Source organism: Sylvia atricapilla, chromosome 7 (assembly GCF_009819655.1).
Source record: "Sylvia atricapilla isolate bSylAtr1 chromosome 7, bSylAtr1.pri, whole genome shotgun sequence".
Taxonomy (NCBI): Eukaryota; Metazoa; Chordata; class Aves; order Passeriformes; family Sylviidae; genus Sylvia; species Sylvia atricapilla.
Genome location: NC_089146.1, coordinates 4,466,193 through 4,485,585, shown reverse-complemented (window position 1 = coordinate 4,485,585; position 19,393 = coordinate 4,466,193). Strand labels below are relative to the sequence as shown.

Genomic DNA, 19,393 nt, shown 5'->3' with positions numbered 1-19,393 from the left:
GTGGAAATCCTGTTGGGCTCTCAAAATGTGGGGTCACTGCTGGCTTCACTGGTCACTCTAGTGCTTCACTGTCATATTATGTGGTCCTGAGGAGACCTGTTTTTGTAATGCCAAGACTGTAATCTCACTCCTGATTTGGATACAGTCTAATCCTACTCCTGCTGTAGTTGCAGATAAAGGCATTTAGTAGCCTTAAAAGCAACAAAAGTCCTCAACTAACATTGATACGAGATCACTCACCCACACATCATGGTTAAGGCTTTTTGCTCTGGGCTAGCATGAGAGACAAACGAATAGCAACATGGGTTTTCTCTTCCAAGCAGTGCAGAATAAAATTCAGCCAGGACACAACAGTGGAGGGAAGGTTTCCTGTACCAACATACTCAGAAAAATCTTACTTGTTCCTCAGAAATAGACACACCGTCCCAGATGCAAGTCACCGATGTCCAGGACAACAGTATCAGCATCAGATGGCTCCCTTCAACTTCCCCAGTCACAGGGTATCGGGTGACTGCTGTCCCCAAGAATGGACATGGGCCCACAAAAACGAAAAATGTCCCTGCAGGTAAGAGTCATCTCACCCTTCACTGGATCTGTAAAGAATGCAAGATGTGACCACTAAAATCCTGCTGCTGCTTGCACCGGTTTTTTGCCATCCTGCTGATTTTCAGTTCTGTCTCATCCAGGACAGATGAACTCAGGCAGATGTTTGTCCCAAATGCTTTCTTTGACACCACTGTACTGAAAAAGTTTGTTCTTGGCAGCCTCAGTGTGTATGAAAAACACCTGCATTTCAAAGAAATACCATTGGATTTTCTATCATCCTGCAAAACTTGCTCTGAAATCCTTCTGGAAGTCACATAACATGACCCTTGGTCACAGCAGGATTCAGTCACATACACTGTGCGGGTCTGCAGTGTAGTACCTGTGGGCCCTGCCATGTCAGCTCTCAGGAGAACTGCATTTTGTGGGACCAGCAGAGCACTGGGGATACTTGTGATGCAGCTGAGTTGATGGTCAGTCTTATCTTAAAGTGATGAAAGCTGCTGGTCTCCCTGTGCTTTGTTCTATCCACTGTGCCCTTTCAGGTGTGGAGCCTTGGAGCAGGTACAAATTGCAGTTGTGCACTGCCAGAGAAACATGGCGCAATTTAAAGGCAAATTTAATTTCTCAGTCCCACCTTGTTTTAATGACACTTATTCATGGTACGGCTTAGGCCATTCATTCAGGGCCAGCATTCTGCAGCTTTGTGCTCTTCTTTCTGACTGATGGTGTTCTTTCTTGCCAGATCAAACTCAAGTGACTATTGAAGGTCTGCAGCCCACGGTGGAGTACACGGTCAGTGTCATTGCTCAGAATCAGAACGGGGAGAGCCAGCCCTTGGTTGAGACAGCCATCACCAGTACGTATTTCACTTCATGGGAACAAACACGTGTTTTCTATTGATGTCTGAACCTACCAGCACATTCTCAGGGAAAGCAAAAGCCAGGGGCCTGGTCACCAGGAGAGTGTGAAGTGGTCTGCCCTGTGAGAAGTACCATGCACCTAAACTGCAGATTCCAGCAAAAATGCAGTCCCTCTGCCTCAAACGCTGCCAAAATGCAATTTCCTGCCCCCTCAAAGTGCTGCGCTTCTCATTTTCCTTCACTAAAGCCACAAAATCTTTTGGGGTTTCGTTTGCCATCAGCCAATCAGTGGATAAAATGTGCCAAGATCTCCTTTGTGTGGAGCTAGGTGGCAAAGGTGATTGCTGTCAAGTGACTGGACTGGGCTTAGGAGCACCTGCCCTGCACGAGGGAGTAAGGGAAACCACATGGGTTATACCAAGAACTTGGGATGAAGCACTGCAAAACAAAGAATAATTCCAGGACTGAGATGCTGTGTATAAAAAAGCAGTCCTGCTCTGGTCGCAGAGGGGGCAAAAGAGGGACCTTGTAACTCGGGTATGTTTGAGGTAGAGTGCTTTTGAGGGATACCTTTGGGGTAGGGATTTGTGTAATTCTCATTTCCCTGCTCAAGCTTGTATTCAAAACCATGACTGAGCCTCAAACACTACAGACAACAGGAGCTTCTCCAGAGCTTTGCAGAGATTAGTGAAGAGTCCACATTCAAACCAATGAATTCATGGACAAAAATCACCTTTGCCAACTAGAAAAGGTAGAAAATTGAGGACTAATACAATATGGCAAATGCAAAAAATGAAGCTTTTTAGAAAAGCATGATTTTGATCAAATACAAAAATTACATGCCAGATCCTCCCATTTTGTGTAACAGATGGGTGTATTTCTGTGATAGCCACTCCAGACTTCTGAGGAGCAAGGCTCACTTCCCCCACTCTGAGCTCCCACCTTGCCAGGAAAATCCCATGAACTGATTTAACTGGGAGGTGTGCGTATCACCCAGCTGCACCTGTGGGCATTCCATGTGCACTCAATGCAAAGCTGGAAAGTTTGTTTCTAACTGATTTTACAATATAATATGCTGAGTAATTCTGCTTTCTTGATGAGTGTGTTAATTGGACGTTAATTTATGAAAGAAAACAGCGGGATGGATTCTCCTTGGACTGGCACTTTGCACAGCAGCTCACAGTAGTGAACAGCAAGTGCAGCATGAGCTCAGGCTTACAGAGCCAGGTGGCTTCTCCAGCTGCCTGTGGCACTAGCAACCATTTACATGGAAGAAATGGGTCTTAACATTCCCATTTCATTTTTCTCTTGTCCACTTTTAAGGTAGCTTAATGCTACTAGAGTTGTGTGACAGGGGTTTTGGTGCTAAGAGGACTCAAAAATAGGTGAGAATTGGTGTCCTGGCTGCTTTGAAGATGGCAATGCAGTTCCTTTTGGTTCCAGCAAAGCAAAGATTGCCTTCCTGCTGCCTGGCACCTTAAAACTCAGGCTTAGGGGTGTAAAGCGTGCAAAGTGCAGCACAGAGGAGAATCCATTGCCTCCTTGCCATGCCAAACTGAAAACCGCTTTGCATGTAATCGAAATGCTTTTTATTTTCCTCACCCACAAACCTGCTTTTTATCACTTAACCTCTTACCGTTAATTTGCCTAACAGACATTGACCGCCCTAAAGGACTAACATTCACTGAGGTGGATGTTGATTCCATCAAAATTGCTTGGGAAAGCCCTCAGGGGCAAGTCACCAGGTACAGGGTGACCTACTCAAGCCCTGAGGATGGAATCCATGAGCTATTGCCGGCCCCAGGTGGCGAAGAAGACACTGCTGAGCTGCATGGCCTCAGGCCAGGTTCTGAGTACACTATCAATATCGTTGCCATTTACGATGACATGGAGAGCCTGCCCCTCACTGGGACCCAGTCCACAGGTACAGCTCCTACCACCCCCAGCAGGCCATGGCAGCAGCGGCTTCTGCCCCGAGGGGTAACGTGTGCTTCCATGTGCAACTGGTGCTCCGCGCCCGGGACGGCCCCAGGGGCAGCCCAGGGGATGGGATTGCTCCTGAGGGATGGCTTAGCTGGGGCCAGAGAGCTGCCTGCCAGCAGTCAGCCTGCGTACACTTCAGGGAAGGCAGGCAAGAGAGCAGGATTGCAGGAGCACCGCCTAGAGAAAGGAGGGAGGGGTTTCCAGTGGTGTCCTGTCCCTGGGCACAGAGCCTGATCCATGGTGAGCGCTCTCACAATGCTCGTCTTGCCTTCAAGGTATGGGACACCTGAAAGCACAGGTAGTGACCAAGAAGAGATCAGGGCAGCCTTCATGCCCCAGGGACCTTGCTGTTGGAGCCAAAGATCAGCAGGAAGGGCTAAGAGATTGCTGAACCCTCAGGTGTCACAGAGCCTGCAGATCCCTCACTGGCACTGCCCTAGGGACCACAGCCCACTGCATGCCCACACCCTGCTCCCTCATCACCTCCACAGGAGAGTGCCTTCTGTGCCAGGCTGATCCAGCTACAATTCCATGCATTGAAAATTCCTTGATGAAAAAGGAAAATTATTGCAAGGAATTAGCTTAACATTGCTTCCAGCAATATGGAATCTATTGCAAGCTTCCAGCATTACCAGATGTGACTTTATTACCAGGTAGCACCTATGTAATAAAGGTTCATTGATGGCTGAAAAGTTGGCACTTTAATTCCAGGGGTGGAATGACTTCAGTGGGTCCTAGTGTACAGATCTGCTGGGCTAAACTGAAGCCAAGTGATGTAATGACAGAACAGCTGGCTGACTACCTGCCAGAAATGCAAATACAATGCTTTTTCAAATGCACCGTCTGTGGTTTATCTTTTGTGGGCTGTTCAAAAGTAGATTTGAAGTCGTTCAAGACTTTCCATTGATTCTCATGGGCTTTAGATTGAGCTCTGAGCAAAGCCAGAAAGAAGAATTATCCTGTATTTCCACTTTGTAAAACTGGAAAGCTTTGATAGCCATGTGCCATAGTGGGCACTGTGCTCTGTGTTATATCTTTGCTCTGTTTACAGCCCCAGGCTTACCAACAGTAAGGCAAGAAAATATTTCAATGGACAGTCATTTTTTTAGGCAAGCATTTGTTAGTAAGGATAGTGGATGTGTTAGCTTGTGGACAGGCTCTTGTGTGATGAGCCTGATGGCCACCACAGCTCTGCTTTTCCATTGCCTTGCTCGCTGTGTAAGTGGCTGTAAAATGCTTCCCCTCTCCATTTGCAGTATTTTTATATCTTCTCTGCAATTCCTGAGCCTGCTTCCTACTTACTTTTGTAAATTGTCCATCGTATTTTGGAAATGAACAGACGGGGGCAAGTGGAGCACAGGACTAAACCGTGAGCTGTGTGATGAAAAGCAGAGACTGGTAGAATCATTAAAACAAACCAGCCTACTAGAGATTTAAGCACCTTCCCAAGGCTTTACCTTACATCACAGCAAATGTCATTGCTCGTTTTCCTTCAGGGTTGAAGCATCGATATCTCCTTATTTCTGCTGAAAAGCGGTACTGTAGATTTGAGAATCTCCTCCTGAACAACATGTCCCCTTACTTAGTGCTTTATGCCTGTGTTTGCACAGGGCACTCCACTTTCCTGGCCTAAACCTGTCTTGTGTTCAGGAGAGAATGCTGTCTTATCCAAGACGATGTTTTTTTTTAAAGTAACTGTGTGCCAATCTGGATTTTTGCAGCAATTCCACCTCCAACAAACCTGAAGTTTGCTCAGGTAACTCCCACCAGTCTCACCATCAACTGGAATGCACCCAACGTTCGCCTCACTGGCTACAGAGTCAGAGTGACCCCCAAAGAAAAGACTGGTCCTATGAAAGAGATCAACCTTTCCCCAGACAGCACATCTGCAGTCGTGTCTGGTTTGATGGTAACTTTTTTCTTTGTGTTGTGGGAAGGAGATTTTTTTTTAAGGAGTTTTAGATACCTGTGTCAGGAGCTTCAGTTGAAGTAGATCATTACAGCTCCTAAGGGTCTGGCTCTGAAGCTCGTGGCAAGTCAGACTGTAGCTACTCAGTACTGTAGTTTTCTTAAAAGGCAAGTAATTGGCCTGCTGGGGCTGCATTCTACCCCCTTCCTCATCTAGCACTGAGAGACTGGATGCCTAATCAAATGCAAATTACCGGGTTCACAATCAAAAGTAACCCAGCAAAATGCTTTTACTCATCTTTCACAAAAGAGGTCAGATAAAGTGATCTAACGCAGAGATTTCAAGCTGTGATATGGGAGCTCTGGCAGTCTATTGCATATTTTTAAGATATCTGCAAAATATAAGTTAAAAATGCAAGTCTTTTGTGAGTGAGCTTAAATTTGCTATATAGCCATCTTCTCCACTGGAAACATTTCAGGAGTTCCTGAACTGGAGAAGGCTGAAAATAACTGCTTTTATGGTTCCTGCAATCTTAAAAAGCTACTGATCTGTTTTTAAGGAGTTTTATGAATCATTTTCAAAAACGAGCCTTAAAAAACATTCTAGTCTACGTGCACCCATGGTCTGATGCAGCCAAGGACAAAATCCCCCATGCTGCTACTTACACAAGTCTCTTTTATTCACATTATTTGATTCCTTATCATAGCAAATGGCATCCATTAACCCTGGGAAAAATAGGAGGGAAATTAGAGTTCTTCTGAAGAATCAGCTTTGAAGCACAGATTCTAAAAGGAGGGGTGATAAATAAGCTGCTTCCAGGATTTCTTCTGCTCCTGAGTGTGCATAGTGTGCTAGGGTCCATGCCTACTCTTTTATTACAGCTGGAAATAATTAGAATGATCCCATCAATCCTTCCCCTGTGTATTTTAAAGTTTCATATTTCAGTAAGTGGTGGCAGAGAAACGTAGCTCCACCGAACACTGACTGAGAGCAGGAGTATCTTCCCCCGTGCTGGGTCCTTCTCATAACGTGATGTAACTCTGTCCATTCTAGGTGGCTACCAAGTATGAAGTGAGTGTGTATGCCCTGAAGGACTCCCTGACCAGCAGACCTGCCCAGGGGGTGGTCACAACCCTTGAAAGTAAGTGCTGGCCCTCCCCTGGTGACCACCTAGGGCTGTGTGGGTGCAGAGGCCGGGAGCCTCTCTGTGTCCGAGGTGGGGCTGTGTCCAAAGCTCCATCCCAGGCTTCACCAAGACTTGGCTGATGAGACTGCCAGTCCCCAGTGTACTGACAGGACCCCTTTCCCTTGTGGTGCAGACGTGAGTCCCCCTCGCAGGCCCCGGGTGACAGATGTCACCGAGACAACCATCACCATCACCTGGAGGACCAAGACTGAGACCATCACTGGCTTCCTGGTGGAGGCCGTCCCTGCAGGTGGCCAGACCCCCATTCAGAGGACCATCAGCCCTGAACTCAGGAGTTACACTATCACTGGTACGTGAGGGCTTCTGCAGCTGCACGGTCATGTCCGGAAGTAACACTGGCTTCTTGTTTTGGAATTGAATATCTTTGATGAGAAATACTATAGGGACAAAAGGTGGGAAAAATTTCTGAGGCATCAAGACTAGGCACCAATAAGAGGTTATTGAAAGATGTTCTGAAAGGCCATCTTAGGTGGCTTCCTCTCCTTAGCTAACGTTTATGTTTCAACTTCATTTTAGGCCTGCAGCCTGGCACTGACTACAAGATCTACCTGTACACTCTGAATGAGAACGCACGCAGCTCCCCAGTGGTACTGGATGCTTCCACTGGTAAGGATTTTGTCTGACCTTTTTACTCATGTTAGCACACAGTAATCACATATGGCCAGTTAGGAGTTGTCTATGTCTGATCACATTTGATACTCCCTGTGATTTACAGCAATAGGTTTGAGAAGGGGGTCAAACAGGTGTGGCTCATGTGAAGAATATGCTGGTCTTTCCTGCATTTGACTTGTTAAACTGTTTTGTTTCCACCCAGCTATCGATGCTCCTTCCAACCTGCGCTTCCTTACAACCACAAGCAACTCCCTGCTGGCCACCTGGCAGCCTCCCCGAGCCAAGATCACGGGCTACATCATCAGATACGAGAAGCCTGGCTCACCAGTCAGGGAGGTCCTGCCTCGGCCCCGGCCTGGCACCACTGAGGCCACCATTACTGGTAACTCTCTTTTGTCCGGGAGCTCTTCACCTGAAACTCTTGAATTTCAGAGGACAGAGAGGGGGCAGGTCTAATTATAAAATGCATTGATGGTTAGCTAATAGACAGAGAAAATTGTGTTCCTTTATTGTGGTTTCCAGTACTAGAAAATGGTCCTGTAAGCACACCTGTCCTACAAAGACATTCCACTCCACTGATCAGAACAACCACCACATTTGAACAGTCCAGTGCTTGTTTTCACTGTCACCACAGTTGTTGTCCTTTCAAGGACGAAAAGCCCTTGATTCTGGCACCCCACCAGTCCCATGTGCTAAAGATCCCTTATGTTTGGGTCCATGATCCCAGCTGACACAGATTGCAAACTTGCTCTGAGGAACAGGAGGCTGAATTCTCTGCGCTGTCCTGAGAATCTTGGGTGTGAAATGCACATACTCGATACTGTAGCCACGCCCACGTCTCATTCTGCCTTAGTTCTCACACATAATCATAAAAGAAAAGCAACTCGTAAGTCTAAAATTGTTCTGTGTCCTTCCTCTCTCCCTAGGTTTGGAACCTGGCACGGAATATATCATCTACATCATTGCTGTGAAGAACAATCAGAAGAGTGAACCGCTGATTGGCAGGAAAAGGACAGGTAAACAAAGCTCTGGATTGTTGTGTGCCAACAGGAGATATCTTCCACTTGGGGAATACAGTGTGAAAGGCGTTGAAGGACATTGGTGGAGGACTGAAATAATAATGCTTTTAAAAATATCCTGTTCACACCACTCAGCCACACCTTTTCTTTGAGTCAAATAGGCTTTGTAAGGAGGTTTTCCTTTCTAAGGATGCAGGAGGTATGCTTCCAAATTTATATTAACCACATTTACCTGTGTTTGGACACCAGCAGCAGAACAGTGGGCTTGATGCTGGATTCTTGCTTGGGTACCTAATGGATAATTAAATCAGAGTTAACATAACTGGCTAACACTTGATGGCATCAAACGCAGAATCCATTCAGTTTGTTGCCTGTTGCATTCCTCTTACTTTGCAACTTTCACAGTATGAGATTGAGATACCTATGGCAAGCAAAATACCAGCTGGACATCCAAATATGATCAAGGAGCAGGATTCTTCCTACTCACCAGTGATTCCTCTTAAAATGATAACCTGCAACTATCTCTTGTAATCATTTCTTCTCAGTCTGAGCAGTGGTTGGTGGTGGCTTCTTTGGGTTGCAGTGCTCAAAAGTGTCGCTCAGCTGTATGAAAATTTTATACCAACACACTTCTTATGCCTATGTGTGAAAGATACACAGAGAGGGAAATTACCTTTACAATCACTGCCACGTCATAAAAAGTGTGTTGCGTCTTGGGGCAATTGCTAACATTTGGTGCTTGGAGTGGTGTAACACAGCTGTTTGATTTGCCATGGTTGCTTTGCTTGATGGCCTCTAACCTTTCTTTGGCCAGATGAGCTTCCCACGCTGATTAGCAGACCACACCCCAACCAGCCCGACATCCTGGACGTGCCTTCCATTGACGAGGGGACCCCTTACCTCACCAACAATAGGTATGACAATGGCAACGGTATCCAACTTCCAGGCTCCTCTGGCCACCCTCAGACCGTGGGACACCAGGGGCAGCAAGTCTTCTTCGAGGAGCACGGCTACAGGCGGCCTGGCCCCACCACAGCCACTCCCCTGAGGCCGGGCTCGCGGCGGCCGCTGCCCAGCGTGGACGAAGCGCTGGAGATCCCGGGATTCCAGGTGCCCATCGTGGTGGAGCCCTCGTTCCCGCACTCCCGCGGGCCCCGGCGCAACGACAGCGCGGGCCAGGAGGCCCTGTCCCACACCACCATCTCCTGGAGGCCGCTGCTGGAGAGCTCCGAGTACATCATCTCCTGCCAGCCCGTCAGCCAGGACGAGGACACTCTGCAGGTAACCGCAGCGGAGCCTCGCCTCCCGCTCACCTCAGAGTCTCCCAGTGCCTTTGCTGTGCTGAGGGAGTGGCAGGAATTAGCCTAAAGGGGCTGCTTAACACATAGCTGAGCCAGGATGGATGAAAGCCTCCCTCATCTCCTTTATGGAAAAGGCTACAGGATAAAACCAGAAAACAAAAATGATGTCAGCAGTGACATTTTTACCAGGGAAGGGAGCAGCAAGCTGAGTGGGATTTTCAGATACTGAAGTGCTGCTTCTCCAAGCTACAGGACTCTTTCTGTGTCTCCCTCAGTTTCCTTGAAGTGGCAAAAACTAACCCCTTGTGATCCATAGTCCAGAGTAACCAAGTCTGACTTGGTTTCAAGTTAGAAGTTTGACGTTCTCAGAGTATCTAAGGGAAATGGTCTGGCTCTATCATGGTACAGAGCATAGGGGTCCTTCTAAACACCCTGTCTTTCCTGTGAGAGAGGGAACACCTAAAGGGGATTTCCCTCCCAGCTTTCTAGTGACCTTGCATTGTTTCTTGTTGCAGTTCAGGGTTCCTGGCACTTCCTCTAGTGCCACGCTCAAGGGTCTTACCAGAGGGGCCACCTACAACATCATAGTGGAAGCCCTGAAGGATCACCGGAGGCAGAAGGTGCTGGAGGAGGTGGTCACAGTTGGCAATACTGGTAAGGAATAGCCTTAGGCAGTCTGGCTGAACCTGTGCAGCCTTTTCCCTTACTCAGGGTAACCTGCCTGGTGCCCAAGCTCGACAGCGGTTCAGAAAGGAAACTTCTGACAAAGACAGTTCATAGCAGGACACTGGATTTGTGAGGTCCTCTGGTTTTGGATAACTGACACACACTGATGGTGGGATGAGAGGTGTCCTGAGCTGCTGTGTAAGCACAGAGAATGTACTTTGGAGCTCCAGACACGCCCCAAGAGAGATCTGGTATTTGCTGTGCTTAAAGGGAGTCAGAGTCACTGGTACCTTGTATCTGTCACAGACAGGACCATCAGCTCTTGACCCTGCTCATCACTCCCTGAACTGGTGGTTGTAAAGCTCCCTCCAGCCAAGGCACACACCTCAGGTGACAAATCACTCTGCCCAACAACAGGGTCTGCGCTCCTTCTCCCACCCCCTGCCATGACACAGAACCTGCAGCACCCCAAAAAAGTGCACATGCAGCTACCAATCCCCTGAAATGCTGCTCCTCAGTGTCTTCCAGCACATTTTCTCCTCAAAACAGTCAGGTTGTTGCTCACCAGCAGCAAATGCAGAAACTCACACTTGCTCGAAACTTGGCAAATCAAAATGAAAATAGCCTTCGTGTCAGTTTTTTTATCATTCAGCTGCTCTGACACATGCAAATGGAAAATAAATCACAGGGAGCTGGGCTGCTGACAACCATCAAGTGTATGCCCATGGGGTAGTTCCATTACCGCCAGGATATTACAAGAAGAAAAAAGCGTGTGTTCACTGAAAATCATTCTGTCTTTCAGCAGTTCCCATTGCTGTGTGTGATGCCTGTTTCTTCTCTTTTTTTGTTGCAGTGTCTGAAGGATTAAACCAGCCAGCTGACGACACCTGCTTTGATACTTACACTGGCTCCTCCTATTCCATTGGCGAGGAATGGGAGCGCTTATCTGAAACTGGCTTTAAGCTCTGGTGCCAGTGTTTAGGCTTTGGCAGTGGCCATTTCAGATGTGACTCTTCTAGTGAGTAGCTTGCTGTTAACCATCCCCATTCTCCCCCAGCACCAGTGCCATGTTTGACACCATCAGGCTGACCCAAACATGATGCAAATGCAGGCAGGGTCTGAAGTCCTCGAACCAAAGCGGTGTTTTGCATCATGAGAAGAAGTGATGGAAAACTTTGGTTGCCTCTGAGCTGTGCAGCTAATCTAGAATTGCCATCAGCAGCAATCGATATTGTACTGATAAGGGACTTTTTTTTACCTTGCCAGACATGTCTAGGTAATATGGGCAAGTGTGGATTTCAGTGGGTATTACAGCCAGTGCTGGTATTACAGTACAGCTGGTTTGCATTGCAGGCAGCCTTTGCAAAGCAGCTTGCAAAACCCGTTTTCTAATTTTCTAACACTTCTGCTCAGGGCATTAAGTTTTATTCTTTGCAGAACTGTGGTTTACATGGAAAAATACCCAACTTGACATAAGGGAATGGAACAAAAGTCTACGATTGAGCAGTTTAACACAACACATACCCAGCTAATTGAAATTAGGCTTTTAAATTGTGGAATAAGCTCAGCAAAGAGAGTATTTCTGCAATTTGCATAGATTCAGAGGAGTCTGTGTGAAGACACTTAATTTTACAAGAAAAGATGCTTATTTTACAGGATTAATATTTATATTTCATTATTTGATACACATGGCTTAGCCATTGTGTCTTAGTGAGATTGTGGTAAATTTTATGCTGGCTATTTGCACAAAAAAGAGCATTTACATTTTTTTTCTCTCTTTTCCTGCCCCACAGCTATTAAATTCCTTTTCATTTCTTTTCATCCCCTATGAACCAAACCTCCTCTCCCTACTCTTTGTCACATCCAACTTTTTTCCCCAAGAGCCTCGACACATTTCCCAGAGCTGAAACAGCCTTCAGCAGTTAAAAACTGCAGGAGCTGAACCCATTTCCTCCTTGGGACTTAGATGAGCTGAGAAGATTCTGTCTCCTGCCTTTCCTGAGACAATGCCAAGCTGTTTTCCTCCTGTTCATGTGTGATAACTCCCAATTCTTGTTCCTCTGCCTTCTCCAGAGTGGTGCCATGACAATGGAGTTAACTACAAGATTGGGGAGAAGTGGGACAGGCAAGGGGAGAATGGCCAGATGATGAGCTGCACCTGCCTTGGGAATGGAAAAGGAGAATTCAAGTGTGAACCTCGTAAGTGTCTTTTTGCTGTTTTAGTCTGAGCTCTCATTCAGGGCAGTCTCAGCATGTCAGCTCTGTCCTGCCAGGGGAACAAGCAGATTATCAGCTGAACTGGTGACAGCTTCAGTCTGCTCTCACAAGAGATGAAGGCATAAATCTCCCATTCCTGAGCTTGAAAAGAAGAAAACCTTTTGTTAGCTCAGGTCACAGCACACTGAGCACCTGTCTGCCTCTGGCCCTGGAGCTGCACACCGGGGACACATCACCGCTCTCAGAGGGGTGGGTTACCCCAGCTGGTCTTCCCTGCAGGGCCTGTCACCTCAAGGCCTTCACACTGTGACCTAAACTGCATTGCTCTTGTCAGGAAAACACCCCCCTGTAGCAGGTTACAGTGTCTGGAGAGCTGTGAGCATGTCTGGTGTTCCCCTGCCAGTCAGGGAGCCTCTGGTCAGACGAGGGGAGCACGTTTCCCCAGGAGCCCCCCTTCTGAGCACCAGGCTGCTTTGAGAATGCTTAAAGCCAAGCCAGGCCCTGCTCCTGAGCTCTGCTGTGCCTCCACAGATGAGACCACGTGCTATGACGACGGGAAGATGTACCACGTTGGGGAGCAGTGGCAGAAGGAGTACTTTGGGGCCATCTGCTCCTGCACTTGTTACGGAGGACAGCAGGTGAGCAAGAGGGATGTGTTGGCTTGGACATGGGATGGACAGGCTGTGCTGGGCTGCACGTCTCAGGCTGCTGGGTTTCAGGCTGTGGAAGGGCCCAAAACGTGTAAGAAGAAAAGTAATTAGGAGAGCTGAAGTACTTGCATCAGTGCCTGCGTGATGTAACACAGGAGCAGCCTCACTAGTGCTGGTGGCTCTAGCCTCATGTATGAACGCTCATGAATTAATGGCTATAAGCTGAAGGAGGATAGATTTAGAGGGGAGATTAGGAAGAAACTCTTCCCTGTGGGGGTGGGGAGGCCCTGGGACAGGGTGCCCAGAGAAGCTGTGGCTGCCCCTGGATTCGTGGAAGTGTCCAAGGCCAGGCTGGATGGGGTTGGAGCAGCCTGGGACAATGGAAGGTGTCCCTGCCCACAGGTGGGGAGTGGACTGGGATGAGCTTCAGGCTCCCTCCCAGCCCAGTGTGGGATTCTGTGAGGCCTGGCAGCCCGTGGCACTGACGGCCCGTTGTGTCCCCGCAGGGCTGGCGCTGTGACAACTGCCGCAGGCCCAGCGTGGAGGTGGCCCCCGAGGGCTCTGCTGGCCACACCTACACGCAGTTCACGCAGAGGTACCACCAGGCCACCAACACTGTGAGTACAGCTTCCCTTCTGTGCCCTGTCCTGCTGTGGTGATGGTGGCACAGGCGGCGGGGGCGCGGCAGGGCTCGGGACGTGTCACTGCATGACAGCCCCAGTGCACACACGGCCGCTTGAGCTCCCACACACACACACCGGCAGTGCCACAGGCCAGCAGGGCCTCGATGCATGCTCCGAGGCCACGAGTGCATGGAGTGATTTCCAGCTGTGTGTGCTTTGTGCTGGGAAGCAGCCCCAGGCGGGCTCCCAGCGCAAACCGCGCCCAGGACAGAGCTCTAACGGAGCTAACTCTAACTTTCCTTCCCTCCCGACAGAACGTCAACTGCCCCATTGAGTGTTTCATGCCCCTAGATGTACAGGCAGACACACAACATCCACGGGGAAAGTAACATCGAGCAAGACTTCTTGCGGCCATGGCAACAGACAAACCAAAGTATAAACCCCTATGTGCCACGATTACCATCCAAACTGGAGTGATGCTAGCAAAACTGCATCTAGTGAGAATGGCCCCCTGCTCTGGAGCCATTTTCCCAGCTTAAGCTCAACTCACAGCTTCTCCAAGCGCCACTCTTGGAGTGTTTCAGACTTTTCTCATGATTGGTAGCGATTGTCTTGGTTTTGCTCAAAGTGCTGAATTCCAGTCAATATTTTCAAATTTAAAGGGGGCCAAAAGAGGGAAAAAAAAAAAAAAACCACAAACGGGAAGAGAAGGAGAGGTGACAAATCACAAATTTGGTGGGGGATCAAAATACTGCGGGGGAGGGAGGGTGTATAAATTCAAGGTTCCCGTGCTATGCAAGAACATTTGAGTACAGCAATACTGAGGTTTAGAGATAGGAAAGTCCACCAAACACTTCTGCTTTCACATAAGCATGCAGCCAGCAATAAGATAGGAACAGCAAATCCAATCACTGTGATATTTAAAATATGCACAGTCCTAATTCTTTCTTGATGATTCTAGTATTTTTCTAGCTGTATCTTTATATCTCATACTGTTATTTATCAGTTTTGTTCCCCTGACCTTCAAGTGTTTTTATATGGGAATAAAATGTATGGAAGACACTTAGTATGCAGTTGACAAAAGAGGAATTTGGTGTAATTATGATCAGTGATTATTTTTATACTGTAAGTGCCAAAGCTTTACTACTGTGGAAAAGAAAAAAAAACCCAACTCTTTTAATAAAAAGATTTACAAACCAGACGTATAGTTTAAGCGATTCTCTTTGCTGCCATGGAATTTAGGATGAAGATGATTATTCTCAGCTGGATTATTCTGAGGTGGATAATACTGAGCGGGATGATTCAGAGCTGGAGTAACATTGCCTTGACACGAGATGGAACAAACAGCCCAGAGAAGAGTGAAGTAAACCTGGAGAGAATATTGGTAGAGCAGTTTGTTAATTAAAGGCTTCCAGCTGCACCCCTGCCCCCGTAGAGCGCAGACAGTGGGTAGGTATGGCACGGGCAGGAGGCACAGGCTTGCTTTGGGGCAGCAGGGGAAGGGAGGGAAAGGCAAACAGCCCCTGCTTTGCACGTGAGCTCAGCTGGTGCTGGTTCCAGACCTAGAATTAAATAAGCTTCCAGTGGCTCAGAAGTAGCGAGACCGTCCAAACCTGTGAAGTTGGGTGTGTTCAAAGCTTTGACACCCAGCAGAGGAGCCGGGCCCCAGCGGGGTCTGAGCCTGGCCTCCTGTGCTTCTACCTCATGGTGGGGAGGGAAGGAAACAAAATGCTCCTCACAACGCTTTTGCAGACAAAGCCAGTCTTGTTTAGAGTGAGCCAAGCCAGCAGTGAGTCCCTTTGCTTGTGCTGCCAGGACCTGTACAGCCTTTGCAGAGGCAGGACAGGACAGGTCCTGTCAGGATTGCTCAGCCCCCTCCCCTCTGCTGCACACGCACTGTACTGCTCCATCTCTGGGATTCTCTGGACCCAATAAAGCATCACACAAAAACACCACTTTGCTTCTTGACATATGTTAGATAGCAATCCCTATAATAGAGAGAAACAGGACACCCAGAACCTCTGTGAAGAGTGGGGTGGTTGCAGCAGCAGTCAGTTCTACCCCACCACTGTTCAAAAGCCAAACATCTCCCTAAAAAACCTGAGAACTAAAACTGGCCTAAACATGGACACAGAGGAGCAATTTCCCATTAAACCAGATTGATTTTCCCAAGTGAGGGCTTGCATATTTTGCATCAGAGAACATCTCTGCAAGGATCCTTTCACAGTCACTTTGTCATTAAATAATTCACCAAGACACTGAAGAGGAGTTGTAGCCCACTTCCTCTCCTCTCTCACATCTCTTGTACCAGCAGCAAACATCTCCCCTGCCCTCAGGGAGCATTTCAAGATAAAATGATGTAAACAGCACTTTTCCCCAAGCTCCCTGTAGAGGTTTGTCTGTGTCCTAAAGCACAGGGTGCCCACAGCTTATGCCAGGCCCTGCAAAATTTAAGCCCTTGGCAGCTTTTTCCAGAAGAGGAGGCACATCCCCACAGGGCTTGTCTGATCAGCTTTGGGTAGAGCCCAGAACAACCAGAGTCAGGGCTCTCTACTCCAGGGGGAAGCCTTTTGGTGGCTGAAGAAAAAAAATCAAACCCTTCTGTTACTGCCTGCCAAGGCCCAGGATGATTCCTCCCTGCTCTCTGTTCACTTCCATGTTTTGGGAAGCCTGCACAGGGCCTGCCAGGGGCACGGTGCCACAGGGTGACAGTGCCAATCCCAGCCTGGCAGCAGCTGCTCCTCAGAACACCTCAGCTCAAGGGACATCCCTACAGTCCCTTCATTCTGGGAAACAGACACCAAGCAGAGCTCACAGTCTGATTTAATGCCTGCAAACATCCAGGGCAGGAACAGGTCAGCAGGCTTCAGGAGGGACACCCTGAGACCACCACAGCCCTTTCCTACAACCACTCCCGCAGCTTCAGGGGAAGCTTCCTTCTGGGGGAAGGTGCCAGGCTAGCTTCAGTCACTGCAGCCCAGGGGACAAGCCATTCCCTGAGACACTCCTGTGAAGTCACCTGACACCTGGAACCAGACCAGAGATTTTTGTCAACCTTTATCCACTCAAGTGAGGGCAGGATGGTCAAGAACTCTTGTTTGGGACATTAATCCAATTTCCCCCTCTGAGAACTCCTGCCTGTCCTTTAACCTTACCACAGGCCCAGCAGGTGGCAAAACCATCCCTCTGCAGGTGCTGAGATGTTGTGTACAAGTCCTGCAGCACAAGGTAGACAGCAGGCAGGTCCTAGAGAGGGATAAGCTGAGGTGGACATTTCTTATCTCACCTGGAAGATCAGTACCTATTAACTTCCTTTGTAAAACAAACAGTGCCCCAGGGCCAGCAAACACAGGATCAGGGGAATACACAGAACAGGAGCTGCCAGGTTCTTACTGCCAGTCTCTGTTTGAGCCAATGCTGTAGAAGATGCAGGTAAAAAATGGACAGACATTCCTCAGGGACTCTCACAGCAGGTGATTCTTCTCTGTGGAAGAGTCCCAGACCCCAACTTTTAAAGTAAAACTCCAGGCAACGACGATTCATGGGAATGAACAGCACAGAAAAGTCAGAGGCCAGGGTTTGGGTTAGCAAAGGGACCATTCAGAAAGAAATTGACAATTTTTATTTTGGATTGCTGTCTTCATCTGAGCCAAAAAAGTAGAATGCTTTCTACCCTGTCCTGTCTAATCCAGTCCCTTGGAAATAATCCACTGTAGAGATCAAAAAAGACAATATAATCCACTGTAGAGATTAGAGAATAGAGGAGTCTGCTCCCTTTCAGGCTGGAGCAGGGGCAAGTGGAATGACAGTGTTTAAGGAAAGCCACTGTGTGTGTTATGGTATCTCAAATAACTCACCTAGGAAGTTTCTCTTTGCTTTGCTCCATCTGAACAGGCAATCAGGTAAAACAAAAGATACAGGCAGCAGCAGAGGCAGCAGCACACCCCAAATTCTCCCTCTTCCAGATCCATCTCCACCCGGGCAGCTCTTGAGCCAAGGGCACACGTGCACACTCCCTGCTCTGCACCAGCTGAGAGCTGAGCCCACAGAAGCGTTTATTGAAAAACTCTGGGCTGCTTCTGGGCAAAACTCAACAGATTTTATAAAATGGAACCAAAGAGAAAACCCCTTTGGAACAGGCACAGTGATTGCCAGCAAAAATGTGTCTGGGCTCATCCTTCACTTCTCTCACTGTGCTCCAGATTTTCACTTTGCTTTTTCCCAAACTTAAGTTCAAGTCTGCTTAATGCAAAGTGCAGAGAGCAGAGAAGGGAAGGGGCTGCAGACACTTCCCCCGTTCCAGCCTGTGAACTCTGCTCTGCTCCCAGCATGGGGACAGGCCTGGCAATGGCTCTTCTACCCTGGAGAAAGCAACACAGTCCTGCCAAAGCAGAGTGTAGGGCAGGATTCAGAGCACCAAACCCCAGAGTGCCTCCTGCAAAGGACATTTCCCCTCTCCTCCCAGGGAAGAGGATAATGGATTAGAAGTACCTGCTGACTGAAAAAAACCCCACCAACCTGACTTAGTTCAGGACAATGCAGATCTCTAAGAGTTTCAGGAGAAGCTGAGCAGAAGCCAGGCTTTCACACCATTCCACAGGCCATCTAATAGATTAGCAGAGTCTGGACCATAAAACCCACCTCAAAAATAAACCTTTTTCCTGAGGACACAGGAACTGGGTGACAGGGACCACACAGACAGCACAGAGCTATCAACTGTACGTTTATTTGCAAAAAGACACTGATTTTCTACACTGGAAGCCAACTTGTACCGCGTCCTTCTCCCTGAACACGGGGAGAGGCCTCTTCAGAGGGACCAGCTCTTGCTGAGCACAGGCTGCAGGAGCCTCCCAGTCACACCAGTGGCATTCAGGTCCTGGCTGCTGGCGAGGCTGTGCCCAGAGAGGCTCAGTGGTGGAACAGACGGAGGTTGGTGTGGATCAGGGTGATCCCCAGCTCGTTGCAGGCCTCGATGACAACGTCGTCAGCAGCCGAGCCCGAGGGGGCGGCGATGAACTGCACTCCACTCTGCACAGACAGGAGTGCAAGGATCAGGGACGGAAACACAAAATCCCCCTCAGAAGAAGCTGGCAGTCCCAGTCCTTCATCCACATCCCACTGAACAAAGGCATCCATCCCCAAGGCTGATCCTTAAGGGAGCAAGAATTTCTCTCTGCTGCTCAGAAATAACCCTAAAACGGTTCCTCTGGAAGCAACAGGACTTGGGTTGATACTCCTAAATGGTTTAATAGACTTTAATCCTCTCTATTCATCCCAAATCAACAAACTGAGCAATGGCTGGATTATTACTGTCCATGTGAGAGCAGTAACCACCAGGAACATCCTTCACTGCTATGCCAGTGCAGGGATTTTGCTCAGCAGTGCACACAAAATGCAAAGGAAGAGCTCAGGCTGCACAGCCACTCCCCTGGAGCCGCCCCAGCCCCCTGGCCCTGCCGTGGCCTTACCCGCTTGGCTCTGTCCACGTTATCCCTGAAAGGGAAGAAGGCATCCGAGCTGAGGGACACAGCAGACAGCTTGGCAATCCACTGCTTCTTCTCTGCTTCTGTCAGCTGCTTGGGCACCTCCTCAAACAGGGCCTGCCACTTCGCCAGGTCCTCATCCTGCAGGCACGAGAAGCCAGCTCAGCCCCAGAGCACACGGCAGTTCCCTGCCAGGGGGATGAGTGACGGCCTCCCTCTGATCCCAGGCTTTCTGCTCCATGGCTCTGCTGCTGGAAACTTCATACCAGGGGGTGTAAAACACACCACCACCATCAGCTCTTCCTGCATCCTTTTAA

The 19,393-nt window shown here is 48.6% G+C and overlaps 2 protein-coding genes across 7 annotated transcripts in view; one reads left to right on the top strand and one right to left on the bottom strand.

Moving 5' to 3' along the window:
- Positions 1–15,545, top strand: part of FN1 (fibronectin 1) — a 53,159-nt gene extending 37,614 nt beyond the window's left edge. For 2 of the 6 annotated variants that reach the window (XM_066322448.1, XM_066322454.1), the window contains 16 exons: positions 410–565; positions 1,289–1,402; positions 3,061–3,330; positions 5,111–5,298; positions 6,352–6,439; positions 6,618–6,794; positions 7,022–7,111; positions 7,320–7,499; positions 8,044–8,133; positions 8,951–9,417; positions 9,953–10,091; positions 10,957–11,121; positions 12,177–12,302; positions 12,852–12,958; positions 13,477–13,587; positions 13,908–14,794. In XM_066322448.1, coding sequence (XP_066178545.1) covers positions 410–565; positions 1,289–1,402; positions 3,061–3,330; positions 5,111–5,298; positions 6,352–6,439; positions 6,618–6,794; positions 7,022–7,111; positions 7,320–7,499; positions 8,044–8,133; positions 8,951–9,417; positions 9,953–10,091; positions 10,957–11,121; positions 12,177–12,302; positions 12,852–12,958; positions 13,477–13,587; positions 13,908–13,982 — 2,543 coding nt within the window. In that variant the 3' untranslated portion in view covers positions 13,983–14,794. Of the gene's footprint in view, positions 1–409; positions 566–1,288; positions 1,403–3,060; positions 3,331–5,110; positions 5,299–6,351; positions 6,440–6,617; positions 6,795–7,021; positions 7,112–7,319; positions 7,500–8,043; positions 8,134–8,950; positions 9,418–9,952; positions 10,092–10,956; positions 11,122–12,176; positions 12,303–12,851; positions 12,959–13,476; positions 13,588–13,907; positions 14,795–14,835 lie in introns of those variants that run through there. The other 4 variants (XM_066322451.1, XM_066322449.1, XM_066322450.1 and 1 more) reach the window with 4 other exon arrangements.
- Positions 15,546–18,303: 2,758 nt separating this feature from the next.
- ATIC (5-aminoimidazole-4-carboxamide ribonucleotide formyltransferase/IMP cyclohydrolase) overlaps positions 18,304–19,393 on the bottom strand; it is a 141,952-nt gene continuing 140,862 nt past the window's right edge. Inside the window, exons 16-17 of the mRNA XM_066322437.1 lie at positions 19,062–19,217; positions 18,304–18,621 (exon numbers count right to left, since the gene is read on the bottom strand). Of these exons, the coding sequence (XP_066178534.1) occupies positions 18,502–18,621; positions 19,062–19,217 (276 nt within the window). The 3' untranslated portion in view covers positions 18,304–18,501. The remainder of the gene's footprint in view (positions 18,622–19,061; positions 19,218–19,393) is intronic.